The 15,437-nt window shown below is 33.4% G+C and overlaps 1 protein-coding gene and 1 long non-coding RNA gene across 2 annotated transcripts; both read left to right on the plus strand.

The window, feature by feature from the left end:
• Positions 1–450: 450 nt before the first annotated feature.
• LOC134848337 (uncharacterized) lies at positions 451–4,238 on the plus strand. The gene is made up of 3 exons (XR_010162923.1): positions 451–767; positions 2,565–2,713; positions 4,101–4,238. It is a non-coding gene; the product is annotated as an uncharacterized LOC134848337 (long non-coding RNA).
• A 4,995-nt stretch (positions 4,239–9,233) lies between these two features.
• On the plus strand, positions 9,234–13,238 carry LOC134848338 (uncharacterized). The gene is made up of 3 exons (XM_063865740.1): positions 9,234–9,371; positions 12,040–12,203; positions 12,852–13,238. Exons 1-3 carry the CDS (start codon positions 9,240–9,242, stop codon positions 13,084–13,086), a joined length of 531 nt encoding a protein of 176 aa, XP_063721810.1. The 5' UTR covers positions 9,234–9,239; the 3' UTR covers positions 13,087–13,238.
• The last annotated feature ends 2,199 nt before the right edge of the window (positions 13,239–15,437 follow it).

Below are 15,437 nucleotides of genomic sequence, written 5' to 3' on the forward strand. Positions count from 1 at the left end.
ACAAACAAATTGGCAGGTTCAAACGATTGAATTTTCATGCATGGGCCATCGAAACTGCCAACTTTTGCATGGCTGAAAAACTTACTTTTTTCTATAAACTAATGCAAAATGTTTCCTCAGTTTTTAAAGAAGCTTACATAACTTCAATTTACAATGAAGGAGATCCAAATCCAACATAGGCAATCAATTACAGTAAGTTTTGCATATTGACAAAAGAATAACAAAAAGTCAAGTTTCATTCAATTTGATTTTCCAGAAAAAAATCGTCCGCTGACGCGGTAATATTTTTTATCAAAGAAATAGTAGAGAAGGTTTCCTTTGTGTCTCATTCCAATTATTCTCAATGGAATTTAAATTAATTCCAATTCAATCGCATTAGAATTGCAAATTACTAATTATGACAAGAAATTGAGACTAAAATCAATAAATTGTCAATTCGAGAACCGTCTAATTGCTGCATAAAACAGCTAGTTATCGATTTTTGAGAGATATTTTCTATTATAATTCTTGAGTTTTAACTCGCTTGGCCCATCACTTTATAAACTTCCTATATTAACTTTCCAATAATAAATAAATTTGAAACTTTGATACCTCCAAATGGCCTAAAAAGTAAAAAAGACCAACATCACCGATAAGCTAGACAATTAATCGGATAATTATTGTTTAGACAATTCCATAACAGTTTTCGTACCCGATTTTTAGGATATCTAACGGCAGACGAGAGATGGACCTGGCAGAAGAATTGAGTCAATGGAATTCATCGTATTGTCAGGACCCGCTTCCCCCGTCGTTTTTATTCAACTAATTATTAACAGAACTGTTTCATTTGGAGACCAACTTCATGAGCACTAGCAGGAAGCCATATTGTATCTTTTTGTTCCGACTATTGAAAATGGAGAGTAACTTTGTCTTTGGATGTGTTTTATCTTTTTCTTTTTGTTTCTTTTTACTAGGTAAACAAATAAAGATTGGATAATTTTGAGTAATAGATCATAATAAAGCCCTTTATAGCGACATTATTCGAACGACATAGAAAAATTTTCCGAAACTTACTCCCAGTGACGAGATAAACTTGTATAAAATTTTGAGCGAGCAAAGCGAGCGAGTAATTTTTATGATAGCTCATAATTCAAACTAATCCGTGAAATTTTAGTTTTACTCCAAAAGTATATTTTAGCATCGTCTTCAGAAAAATTTGATTTTTTCAAAAATCAAAAGAACTTCTGCAATTTAATTTCTTTAAATTGTTTCTTTATTTTTTGAGTGAAACTTTGGTCAGTTAAGGCTATTGTACCGGTTTGACCTCAATAGAAAAAAGAGTATCATACAATTCCATACAATAAAAGTTTATCATACAATTTCATTCATGGGTTCTATGGAAAAAAGCTTAAGCTTATCATACGATTCCAAATGGGTTCTTAGGTAAGTTTAAATCAGCTTACATTGTTTTAAATAAATGAAAACATATTGGTCATCAAAACTTTAGTTTTGTTTTGAACAAAAAATGTTTATCTTACGAGTGCCATTAAAGAAAATTGTATGATAAGCATGTACTAATGAAAAAACTAGGAAGCTGAGGAGAAATATTTTTATTTGGGAAAATATTTCTCATTTTAACCGCTAAACCAGTTTATGGACAAAAACTTTTTTTTTTCAATTTTTTTTCCGCAAAGTTTTCAAATTTTGCATATAACGTAGTGCACACGCAGTCATCCAAGAATCTAAGGTCACAATGAAGGTTTTCTGCTATAATAGGTCTTTTAGTTCTCAGTTATAGATATTAGCATATAATTTACAACTGACCGAAAAACAAGTCGCAATTTTCAAGCTTTGAAATTTTTGAAACAGACGACTAGTAGTCATTGCAGTAATTTCTTTTTTTGTTATAATTATGAGAGAAAATCTGACTGTGCATCTAGATAGCAAAACGTAGTTTTATCTGCAATTTTAATGATACTTAACTTCCCGGTTTTCTTATTTTGGAAAAAAAAAATTTTGTGCTCAAGATAAAACACAAAAAAAAACGAAGAAAAATTTGCATGAAAAACGCTTGTCATTCAATTCCATAGTATGAAAAAATGCCTGATATACAGTTTTATTATTGTTTATTCTATGGAATTGCTTTCCAACAAGCCCTTTTAAGTCCAAAGTTTCAAACTGATACTGCTGCTTACAGGGATTTTGGGAACTAAAAACACCTCTCTGATGCTCTCTAATTAAATGACCAAGCGATGCCTTGAAAGCAACTTTTTACGGTTTTTTGCTACATTGTAAGAAACAGTTTCATACCATACATCATGTAATGTCAAATTTTCAAACGTGAATCTCCAGTAGTTTTAAAGAGAACGTGTTTCTCATAAATTGTTGGAGAAAACATCAGAAACGGGAGAAAAGTTTTCTATATTTCATCTTTTTTTCTTTATTTTCTTTTTGTCGTTTAAGGAGTTAGTAGACGGTAAAGCCAACGCCAAACTGGGGGGTGAAGCGAAAAAGGAGGGTTATGTCATCTTTAAATGATAAATTTAAAAAAATAGACCGAGGAAGGAGGGTCTGAAAAATCCTAGACGCGAATTGGTCTGCAACTCAACTGGTCACTGATGCACCTGAAGATGATGTTCTGCCTCCTTTCAGCTTCTTCAGCTTCTTCTCCTCTGGCTACTTGAAATTCCAGAGGATCGAGTGGAAGCTGAGATTGTCAACTATGATCATAGTGGTGAGTCAATTTGAAACACGGTGTAAATCCACTGACTGTAACGATATGACTCAGTAATACTAATAATCATAATATATTAGTTCCAATCTAGGACTATCATAGTTCTTTAACGTTTACTATTTAATTTTTACAAATATATAGATTGGGAGGACGCCAAATTTATCGAAGATTTTTTGTCGACCGTTTTTTAGCCGAACAAATTTATTTTCCAAGCGCTCCCAAAGACACTAAAACTACCTTATTTAGACGAAACGTTTTGCGCCGCATGCAAAACTTTAAAGAAAAAAGTTCAAAAATGCCAATTTTTTTAACACTTTTAGAAAGGTTTTGACCAAAAACAAGACCTCTTAACATGGCACTTCTAGAAAATCTTTAGGGCTGGTCATGCTATGCTGTACTCAAGTGATAAGCAAAGGCAAACACCAAACACAAATTATGATTGAGTCTTCGTTCGAGTTAACAGTTTCATCTAAAAACTAGCCAATTCTTATAGCGTCAGGCCACAAATTTTTTTTCAAGCGAAAAACTAAGTAATCAAAAACTGGATTTGCTCAAAAAACCAAACACATAAATGTCGAGCATGTGCCATTACAAAAAAAACGACTGATAGAGACGCGCTGAGAGCTTAACCACCCCATTTCAGCGGGAATCTTTGTCAACGGTTAAGAAGGCGATTTCATTCAAAGTGGTCTGATTAGTGAGTATGTAAGACAAACTAATATTAGTAATTAAGTGTAAACAGTCTAGTTCAAAAGGGAATTGAAATATGCAAAAACCAAAAAACACTGGATTTTCTTAAGGCCTTATAAAAACTTGATACCTCGAGCTCATAAAAAGTGCTTTTTTCCCTGAGGTTTTACTTTACAGCTAAGATAATTTAAAATGTGATAAATAATTTAAAATGGAAAACATTTTTTGACTTTCGGCTTTCAAAATTTTGAAATGAAACTGAGACAGAACATTTTGATGGTGAACTTGCATTGAATGAAATATAAATACCTCTGAAAAAAGCTGGTGGATTTTCAGTTCTTTTCTAATTTTCTTCGTGCTTTGCGAACAAATTGTTTTTAATATATATTTTGTTTTCTTATACAATTATTTGTTTTATGATATGAAAAATATCAAGTATAAAGGTGTTGAGATTGATTTGTTTGTTCAATACGTTAAGTTTTATGGGTCTTCTTTACCTATTCCGGGTAGCGAACATCGTAATCAGAATAAAAAACGATAGTTCTCGACTGAAAACTGATTGGCAAAAAAGTAATTGCGTTGCTGACTTTTAATTGAGTCATTAATCAAATCTTTCATTTAGTAACTGATGCGCTGTTAAATTAATTCGGGCGAATAAATACAAAAACCCAGTTTTCATCATATTCTGTTATTTTAGTTTACGATCGGTAGCGTGTGTTTGATTCTGAACGGGTACATTGTGGGGGTGTTCGCACTGCACAAACAGTTCCGCAAACTGGAGTATTACCCTCTTGCTCTCAACTGTCTATTCGATATCTTCGGACCCGGACTCGCTTTCATGGCCGCAGAGGCAACAACAAGCATCAACAAATCGTCAAGCATTAACTAAATAATTCCCGGACCAATAAAAATGCCCCCCCCCCCATCTAAATCATTGAATTTGTGACTGCTTTGAATAGTATAATTCTAGATTACTATAACTCGGGTTGTTTTGGTTAAAAGCGTATTCTCTTTCAGCCAATCAGAAATCAACAATTTGCAGATTGACTTTTACTACATAAATTTGCCGTTAGATTTTAGAGGGGTGATCGTTTATCTGTTCAATTAATGGCAAATTATTCAAACTCGACTTTGATATGCAAAAGCCGCCTCAAAAGTGTACCTGATAGCCGAAAGTCTTGCTGCCAGGGTGACAATAAAGACTGATTAATGGATGAGACAATTAACACATTTCGTAAAAAAGTGCCAAATGGGGGAATTCTTTGGGTGTTCAAGGGGTCAAATCCCTCTTTAGTCCCCCTAAATTGCTCCTGATAAAAAGTACAATATATTTTTTTGGGAAATAATAAAAATTCAAAATATTGGTTTACAACTGACGATGCTTGGGTTGAGGTTATGGACGCAAGCTACTCCTGGAATTTCGAGAAAAACGAGTATGCTTTCAAGGGACCCTTGATTCGCTATATCGGAAAGTACTACTCGCAGAATTTGGATCTGGAATGTGCCGCATTGCATTTCAAACTTCTGTTCACGCAGTACACAACTTCACCGTGTTTGCTGCTACTCGCAATTGACAGGTTACACTTTTTTTGAAAATAAGTCAACCCGGGCTACCTAGCCAGGGGAAAAACTTCAGACTTCCTGCCAGGAACTTGAAGGGTCCAGGGCAATCCTGGAGTTCCTGGAAGGAGCTGTCTAGAAACCCTGGAATTCAAAGTTTTTGAAAGAGTTTTTAACCACGATAAACATCTTTTAATCTTTGGTGTTTCATCTTAGCTTATCGACTTAAAAACAGAACAACGCTATCTTTTTTCAAGTTTTTCAAGAAAAAAACTTGAAAAACGAGGCCTGGACACCTACTAGGAACCGTTCCAAGATATCAAAGAAATCAAAGGTTTTATCAAAAAATTTGGCAACTGTCGGCTTTTGTTTGGAAGATGTTTTGAATAAACACTCAATATATTTAATCACTCTAATCCATTTTTTATTCATTCAGATTGTTAAGAAGCAAATTTTTCGTGAGAACCCTTGGACAGGGTCTTTTTACTTACGCCCAATATTCTTAGCTTCGTAATATTCAATATATAATTGCAGAGAAAAAAATATTGATCGCACTGATTGGTTTGGCTAGTACAAATGTAACTATTTATTTTTTAACAGAATTTTTAATATCGCCAAACCTTGGGCAGATGGAAGTAAAGTGATCATTTTTGCCTGGAGGTAGTTTCTGTGTTTTTTTTTACATCTGGGTAAGACTCTGCAGCTTATTTTAAATATATTTGATTAGTTTACCAAACAATCTATATTTTTGGCTTATTAACGGACTTCAATATATTGACAAAAATTTTAAGATGGTGCTGCTTTTTGATTGCCAAATTCTAGCCAATCAAGTTTCATTAAAATAGGAGTGAACAAAAAAACTAGAGCCAACTTGCTTTTTGTCCGCTCAAATGAAAAAGATGTTGATCTGATGTTTAAAATTTTTCGCGGATTTTGAAACGTGATCAAGTAATGCTGGTTGCTGTTGCAGGGGCTCTTGGGTTTTGATTGTTTGCATTTCCGAATAGAGTTGTGGATAATATTTGCTTGGCTTGTACTTTTTCTTTAGAATTGTTTTGATTTTTATTTTAACAAAATGAGACGGAATTGTATCATCAGAATGGTATCAATGACCTAAAATCAAAAAAATTAAATTTATGTTTCTGGTAATAATTTAGCTCTGGTAATTGACAATTCACTAATGGTAATCAAAAACAATGATAATTGACAGCTTATTTCGACACTTATGTAGCAGACCAAAAATTCTGGGTTTTGCCTCAGAGCATTTTTATTGTTCCAATCAGTCTCGCAGAGTGGAAAAGATATTTAGTTTAGATTGTGCTGCTCCCTATTGTGCTGCTCCCTGACGAAATTCAAATAAAGCTCTTTTAGGATCAAGAGTGGTGTCTTATTAAAACTATTTCTGTCGTTATTCGGCTTAAAACATACTGAAAATTGTAGTAGATGTTTTTTTCATACTTTTTTTTTCTAAAAAACAGAACATAACTATAGAAAAAATTATTTGAAAAGTTCTTTGGAAAAAAAATTTTCCGGAAAACTTTTTCCAAAGAAAAAGTTTTTCTTTTTTTTCGTGTTCTTCTTTGAATAATTGTGGTCTTTTTATGATTCATTTTTTATTTGTGGGCCTGTTCGGCTATTTTATTGAAAAAATATTTTCGAAAAGATATTTTTTCGTGTAGATACATTGCAGTTTGCTGGGCGACTCGTGCGAAGTCGATTCTAACGAGACGGTTGCGTCTAGTGCTGTGTGTCCTGACAACTCTTTTGCTGGCGGCCATTCTGATCGCAGCCCCCACCCGAACTGTGATGAAATACAGGGAAGGCATATACGACTGCGAAGGCAAACCGACAATAACATCACACCACACAATATCCCATAACCAAGACCCAAACCAGCAAAATCGATTTTTACCATAGGAATGTTCCAATACTTGAAGGTTTTTCATAGGAGGTCTATAAAGTTTTAGAGAAACGTTATTATGGATATGAATTTTTTTAAGCTATCATCAACTAATTAGACGAAAGAAAAATGGATATCTAAAACAATATATTTAAAAAAAATTTGGAAAAAAATCAGACTTACTACCAATTTTTCTAACTATTTTTCTATGTATTGCTCGAACTGGAGTTTCGTGAATAATAATCGATAAAACTGAACTTCTATAGCCTCTCTATTAAAATCAATTAAATCGCTGATAATCGATGATAAATAGATTATACAGTTAATATACTTCCAAGCAATATAATCCATTTTCAATCGATTTATAATCCGATATTTCCTAATTATCTAGGAAACATCTAAGAAACATTTAGTATCTATTAATCGATTATCTGGACACAATTTAGTCAGAAACAAATCCATTTTAATCGTTTTTTAACCATGAAATTTCAGCTCACTATTGTCCAGAAATTTTTCAGTCATTTATCAAAATGCTTATTGTATAATTTTCAAAAAGAAAAACAAATGAAAAGCAGCTTTTCCATACACTCCATGTATGGATTGCGTAATGAGCGTTTTTCTTGCAAGAAACTGTATGAAGAGCATTATTCGTATGAACGGCAATCCGGCCAGCTAGTTTTGTGATGTTTTTTTTTTCACTTTTAAAGCGTTTAAGTTTCAGATTTTTTTCTTAGCAAAAAGCCTGAGTGGTCGTTTTTCCTGCCGTCTTTCTTCCCTTTACTTTTGCCATCTATTTTATTTTTTCATGTCAGCTTCCTCGGATAAAAAACATTGTCTCATCGGTCGTGGGTTTTGTTGGAGCTTCTCATTTTTTGGGCTGTACCGTGCTTGTGGTGCTGTAGCAGTAGATTTTCGTCTCGTTGTGGTGTTGTGTTTCTAAATTTTACAATTATAATTAACAAAATGTACAGAATGTGTACAACTGTGTTAACTTACCTTAAGCAAAAATAATTTTAGTTGCGTGAGATTTGAGGCAAGTTCGCAAGAAAGAAAAGGAGATTGATAGTCTGGGACTAAATATGAATTGTTTTCGGAATTGCGATTTAACTATACACAGTTGTAATCGGCAGCGATTCTTCACCATTACAACAGTGTATAGCGTGAACCCCAATACCGTAAAACAAGACTGCTTGTATATCGGGGCAAAGCTTTGAATGTTCCGACTGTCCCTGAATTCATCTCAAACAGATTTTTGGGAAAAAATATATATTGAAAATCTGAAGACTTTGGTCAATATCAAAGATCAAGTGTAAAAATTTGAGTCGTACAAATTTTATATGACGGATTAGCGAGCAATTCAATTTGGAACAATTTTGTTCTTGGGAATAAATTGCCGCGCATAAATAATTCGGGTTACGCTTTCAGGATTATAGATAAAATTTTCAAAGTTCGCATAAATTGGTCCAGAGAATGGCCAAGTTGGCAATTTTTAAATTTTTATAACTTTGCAAAAAACGATACAAGGTAAAATATCTTTTAAATTTGATTTCAAGTTGTCGATATCTTCAATGGCGCAGAATTTTTTTGAAACTATTATTACGATCGCCAAAATTTGAATAAACAAAAAACCCCGCCAAGCATAAATATTCCGTTTTCATTGAAAGTCGGAACAATATTAGCATTTCAGTCTCAGCCCAAAAAATAACAACAAAGATTCTCGAAGAGTGGGAAGTAACTTTTGCGTAGGTTCAGTATTTCAATTTTTTCCAGCGAATTTTGACTATCTCAAGAAAAACTCAAAATTTCATATGGAATCAAGTGTGGTATCATACTAAAATCATCCTAGTCCTAGTAGTCATTCAGTTTCCAAAAAAAAACAATTTTTTTAGTATCAAAAAAACTGGTCTTAGTTTTCAGACTCCATCAATCAGACTAAATTTTAATTCTTCTGCAAGTTGATTGTTGTTTTAGCTTATATGTTTTTTTTCAGTCGTTCATTTTTTCAACTAATTCAGTCATAGTTGACTAATAAGATTAAGTTTTCAAAACGAAAAAAAAAGCTGCTCTCCTTCTGGTCAACTACTATGCGGGGTCTTCAAGATGGAAGGTTACAGAGAGTCGGCTTTACGTTTCATACAAATTCAATGGATAATCTTATCAATCATCTATGAAATTTTTTTTCCGAAAAACCATCTTTGAACTTGTGAAGCGCTTTACATTTCATATCATTTCAAGTGATAATTTAATTAATCGTCTATTACTTTTTAAAACTATTTTCTTCCCTGAAATACTACCATTGAAAATTTTTCCCAACATTTTCATGATTGTAATACTATTTCACATGGGACATTATGCCCTGATACTGCCATGTAAGGAATGATGTACAGCGACCCCAAGGTCAAACTGTACGTGGACGGCATCTTTTTCTACTTGCTTCCGTCCCTCGTGTGCATTGTTCTCTACTGTTTCACAGGATACCAGCTGATGAAGTCCAAGGGTAACAAGAAGGTACTGCAATAGAGGGTGGGGGTGTGGGGTGATTCTTATGCCAGAAAGACTGAATCGGCAAAATTTTCATCCAAACAACGTCCTCAAATTGTTTAAACTGACTGATTTTCAATCTTTTTAAAAATCAGATATTGGATTTTGGAATACTGGTTTATGATTGGCTGCGACATAATTGTCTAGCATTCAGTCCTACTGGACTTTTGGATGCCCTCATTTCAACTGATTTTAAGCCGATGTACAGTTCTTGAGATATATCCTTGGACCAAACGTACACTTCCACCCTTTTCACCAGATAACTTTGAATATCACCTTTGAATATCTCTTTTTATATCACCTACCTACAAAACATATTGAATTATCAAAACATAATTAAAACGTCTATTTAACAAGTTTTACGGGTTGACGAAAAAACGAATCATACAATTTTAGTTCATGGGAAAAAAAAATAATTTTCATGCAATGTCATAAGGACAAAAAATTGAATGAAGGTCTAAGATTAGTGTTTTTTCAAAGTGACAAAGACCCTGGTTACTCAAAGCTAGAGTAACCAAAGGCCTAACGTTCTTGCATGAACAATGCATTGGAAGCCACCTGAATGTCTTACACAAACAGTATCATGAAAGTAGCAAACTTCAAACTTTTGGCAAAATTTACAAATATGCTTTAATTAATTGAAACTTTAATTAAATTATACTATACAAAAATTTAAAATCAAAACAAAAAAAACGAAATAAAATTTTTGCGCAGTTTTGAAAAAATTAAAACTGAGAAATTGAAAAATAATTTAAATTTTGTGTATCCAAGACTCCAAAACTAAAATAAATACACAAAAAAAATTGCATACAGAATAAGTTTTTTGGAAACTGTTTTTTTTTAGTACAAATTGCATTTTGCGCAAAGAATTCTTTGGGGAATTTTCAAAAAACTGAAAAACCAATTATTCCAACCAAAATTTCTAATCATACAGTGTTCGTTCATGAAAATTGTACGATTAGCAATTTTTTGCAAAAAAAAAAATTCTTTTTCAATTATGCCGAAATAAGAAAATCGTTCTTTCAAAACTCAATTACACCATTTTAGCCATCAAGTATGAAATTTGAAAGAACAGCTTTTTTATGGACTTGAATTATGAAAATGAATGATCATCATTTTCGGTATATGGAGGTCAACCCACGTTTTCAGCTCATCAAAATACATATTGAAAACAAAATTTTACAAAATTATTTTGCGCATTTGTACGAAATGCATTTTTTATACAAAAAGAAATTTCAGAAAAAATACATGCTTGGAGAGAATTAACACATGCTTAGGTAGGTCACATAGGGGGAGGGGGCAGAGATTGCACGATTGATCCAAAACATTAAATTAAGACGATGAATTGTTTACTAGTTAACAAAATTACCCATACAAAAATTTTTCTACTCTTTGAAGATTTTAATAACAAAACTTTTGTCTGTCGCCATTAGTAGGATGTTAAGAAACGTAAGCATAGACCAGCAGCAAATGATGTAAGTTTTGTGTATAAAAGTTTTGGTATTGGACTTATTGGACTTATACTTTTTCCAGTTTTGAAGTAGCATCTTTATTTATCTGCGTTTAATTTATCCAGCAGCCTGAAAGTTTTAGTATGGCAGAGTTACGGCAAAATCTACACGCACTGAACGCAGTTTTTATAAGTTTTTTTTCTGTTTTAATGAAATGAAGTTCTTATCGTCGAATAAAAACCAGTTTAAGCAGCTGTAAAAACATCCTGCTGGTTGTGAAAACTGGCTTTATCAAACCTGGATCAAACCACGGCCCTTGTTAAAATCAAAAACCAATGTTTTTATCGATGACACCTCGGATTATTTGCTGTCCGTCAATGTATAAATTTTGTTCAAAGTTGTTATCATTTGTGGAAAATGGTCTTTAAAAAAATAAACTAGAAAAAGTAGAAAATTTTTGGGTTTAATTTTTTCCACTTGCTATCTTCTTCGCCTTGAAATTTTTCAGCCAACTTCACAACTGATTGCAAACACTCAGCAAACAAGAAAATGCAAACAAGAAAATCTCTTATCATAGTTTTTTTTTGTAGAAACGATGTTGTATATTGCAGTTTTTTATTAAAAAAACATTTCCTATCTTACCAAGTGCAGATCTAGGGTTTTCTCTCTGCTGATTTTCAAAAAGTTTTAGAAAATTTCGTCAAACTTTTTTTAGGTCGAATAAAATGGTTATCGAGCTCTCCCAAAGCACTAAAAAGACCCTGTTTCGGTCATATTTTTTGCGCCGCAGGCAACAAAATATTGAAAAAAAAAACAATTCAAAAGCGCGTTTTTTGAAAATTGTAACCAAAAAATCGCGTTTTTTTCGGCGGGGGCTTCCATCTCAAAATCATTCAATATTACCGCCTAAGGCGTCTTCAGAAAAGTTTTTGAGGGGCCGTCAGCCAAAAATGGATATTCCAAAATGGTTTTATTGAAAAAACTCTGCGAGCATCACTTGACAAGACGATTTGATTTTTTGATGACTTCACATCTCGGAGTTATGTAATATGATCAAAAAAAGTTTGTTCGAAAACTCCAGACATGAAAGCTATTATTATGATTAGTTTTAAAGGAAAAGCCTTAAGATAGCAATTTTTGGTCAACAAAAGACTGCATGTCTGCTCAAACATTTGTTCTAACAGGTGCGTAACCGGAATCTCACAATAGCATTTCTCCTTTCCAATCTGATCTGGATCATAGTTTGGATTCCTCAAATGTATGCGGCATCTTTAACCGTGTTCAAACAGCTCTCTTTTGCGGAGACCATGAAGCAACCCTTCTCCTATTACATCATCAACAGATACAGGCTAGTACAATACGTCATTTTATTACATCGTCAACAGAAACAGTTCTCTTATACATCGTCAGCGGGTCTAGGGCAAACATCCGATATGTCAAACATCTGTCTCGGTTTGAGATAACCGGCTCTAATTTTCATATGGATTCGTACCCTTTGTCGCCAAGCTCGCAACACATTGGCGCAAAATTTCTGCAAAAACAATTTGAAAAAAAGGAATTAAGAAAATCTCATTTTTTGTTTTTCTAGGTTTTTTTTTCAAATCTGTTGTCCTGTTTGCCTTTTAATCATTCATATTTTTTTCAAATAGTTATTTTTATCTCAAATATGATTTTCTGTTCTCAAATCTGGAAGCGTTAATGTCATCGAAAAAAATATATTAATTAGCCCCATGTAAAATGCAGGAGCTGAAAATTTTGCTGAGTTGTTTCATTTCTTCTGTAGGCTTGTAGAAACCATGACCTCATCAAAACCAAACTTTGAAGATTTTCGGGTTCATTTTGAAATATCCAGTAATAAAAAGCATGACCTCTTCGTGTTGCTGATGTTGTAGAGGCTTATTAGTGGTCAAAAGACTCAATGTTGTCCCAATTTCCCCCCCCCCCCCCATTTTCACAGAAAACAATTTTTTAACACACTTTTTTTGTTTGTTTATAGGTTTCTGAGTTATGTATCTCACTCTTACGCGAACCCAATTCTGGTTCTGTTCATCTCGAAGAGGTTCCAGGAGCCAATCAAGCGACTGGGAATCTGGGGCAAGATCCAGTCCACCTATTCTGGTGTGGCAAGCACCGCTGGATCATCTGGAATGCGTGCGGGGTCATTAAAAGCAGAGCAATCCACGAACACTGGAGGAAACAGTCGCAATTCAGAAGCAAAACTGAAGCCATGAAATTATTACATAATTCATTATAAGGCCAAACTGTGCAATTTGTGAATTGAAAGCGGATTCCGCAACAGGCTTAAAAAAGATTGTTACAAAATCTTGAGTTTTGATAACTATTTCCCGACCTATTTGTAACACCATTGCAACCAAATCTTTAAACAACCCCCCTCAACCAATCTGCACCAAAGAGGATACCTACCCGCACCAAGCGCCCATGTATTCTATTCTAGCACCCTAATCGATTATAATGGATACAAACAATCCAATTTAACTGAGACAAAAACAATTCATCATGAGCCATTGAAGATTAAAAATTCAGACCACGAAGTTGATTATATTGCCATTATAATCGATTAATTTTGAAAAAAAAAATCCATTATAATCCATTACAATCAATTATAATCCATTAATTTTGGAGTTTTCAATCATTTCAATCATAAACTGTGGAGTTTTCAATCATAAACTGTGGAGTTTTAAATCATAAATTGTGGAGTTTTCAATCATTCACCCCCCCCCCCCCAATTCTACCATTGAATAAATTCCCCACCCTAACATCGTTCAAACCTTACTTCCCCCTTCCCTGCGAAGGCGATTTTTGATAAAAACAGAAACGGTGAAATTAAGTGTTAAACTGCGATGAATTGAAAAAGTAGAGATAAGAAAATATATAAATTCTATTGTGAAATTTAACCTTTTATCAAACGTAATACCTAGCAACTGCACTAAATAGGATATGAGAAAGTTTTTAAAAAACATATAAGTTTCATGGATAACCTCTAGACAAAACCCTTTTAATTAGTTATAATTGGTTATAATGGATTCTGTTGGTATAAAAACTATAAGGATCATAATCCATTTTTAATGGATTATAATCGATTATTTTGTAATTTTATAGATACTGACCACATTATGACAACATAATCGAGTATGATTCATGGGCGCTCGGTGCTGTTAACCAGGATCTTACTTTTTGGCATTTTTGCTAGAAACTTACTCTTAAAATTTTTTTGATAATTTCTGCTTTCCTCTGTTATCTGATCTCCCCTGTTTTGGATTTTAAATGTTCCTCTTGTTAAGTCCTCAAAATCAGTATTATGCGTTCGAATTCAATATTTCCAACTTCCAATGCACTTTAATTCACAAAAACACGAAAAAAATATTACCGTCAATTTTGAGATCAAAATGGTGAGTTGTAGTTTTATGGACTAAAAGTTGAAGTAAGCAAGGCTTTTTCTTTGAACAATACGTGTAACGACACTGTCTCCAGACCAAACGTTTATAGTTATCACAATAGAGAATTTTTCATCCAACAGAAAATATTTTTGACGATTTTTGACTTCTGTAGTTAGGAACTAAAATTACTTAAACCAACTTCGACTTTTAACTACACGACAACTAACTTTCAAAACCAAATAACCAAGAAACAAAAAATAATAATTAATTCATATCTGAATAATAAAAGCTAAACTCTCAATTTTACTTTTAGAAGTTGACGATTACTTATCTTCTCAGACAGAACTGATATAGCAGAACAAGGGAAAAAGGAAGTTTGGGACAATCGGTGATTTATTTTTTCCATGCTAAACATATTGAGGATTTTGAATTTATAAAAATGTATAAAAATCTAATTTCAAAAACGGATCTTAAAGGCAATTGTTTTTCATCAATTTTTTTCTGAACGCTAAACCAAGGGAGACACCGCATTTCCGTCTAAAAGGTCATCCGTTCGCTGCTCTATTATTATGATGACATTATTTGGTATGAATTGAAGTTTAGTCACTTTTCGCCCCCCCCCCCACACACACACACACACTCAAACTACAGTTGAACTTCAACAACTAAACTAATTTGATCTTGCCATAATGTATTGAAACTTTGCATGGTGAACAAATTAAAAAAAAATTTCATACTTTGAGCCATAATAGCATTTAAAAGTAGACTTTAAATGTAATTTTTGATTTGTGTGTGAGGGGGGCATCTTCACAAATTCGCTGAAAACGCCGATGGTGACAGTAACTTTGAGGAGATATTCAAGCGGCATTTTTTGCTGAACAATAAAACAAAAAATAATTGCAAAAAAGATCAAAAAAATTTATTTTAAAAGTTCGTCCGGCCCCCATGCGAGTCCCAGATCCGCGCTATAAAGATGAAAGGGTTAAATGGGATAAAGGTTAAATCATATTAGTATTTACTTAACAAAAGGGTTTTCGCAACTATTGGAGTAGTTGATATATGCACGCAGGGATGGATTTGTGGGAGAGACGCTTTTTCGCTCCGGGGTTCGATCCACTGAGTTCAGAAAATGAAGCTGGCCAACTGAAACAGAAGATTGGCAGAATTTTCAATTTTTTTCCTGC

The sequence above is a fragment of the Symsagittifera roscoffensis genome, chromosome 6 (genome assembly GCF_963678635.1).
Source record: "Symsagittifera roscoffensis chromosome 6, txSymRosc1.1, whole genome shotgun sequence".
Classification (NCBI taxonomy): domain Eukaryota; kingdom Metazoa; phylum Xenacoelomorpha; order Acoela; family Convolutidae; genus Symsagittifera; species Symsagittifera roscoffensis.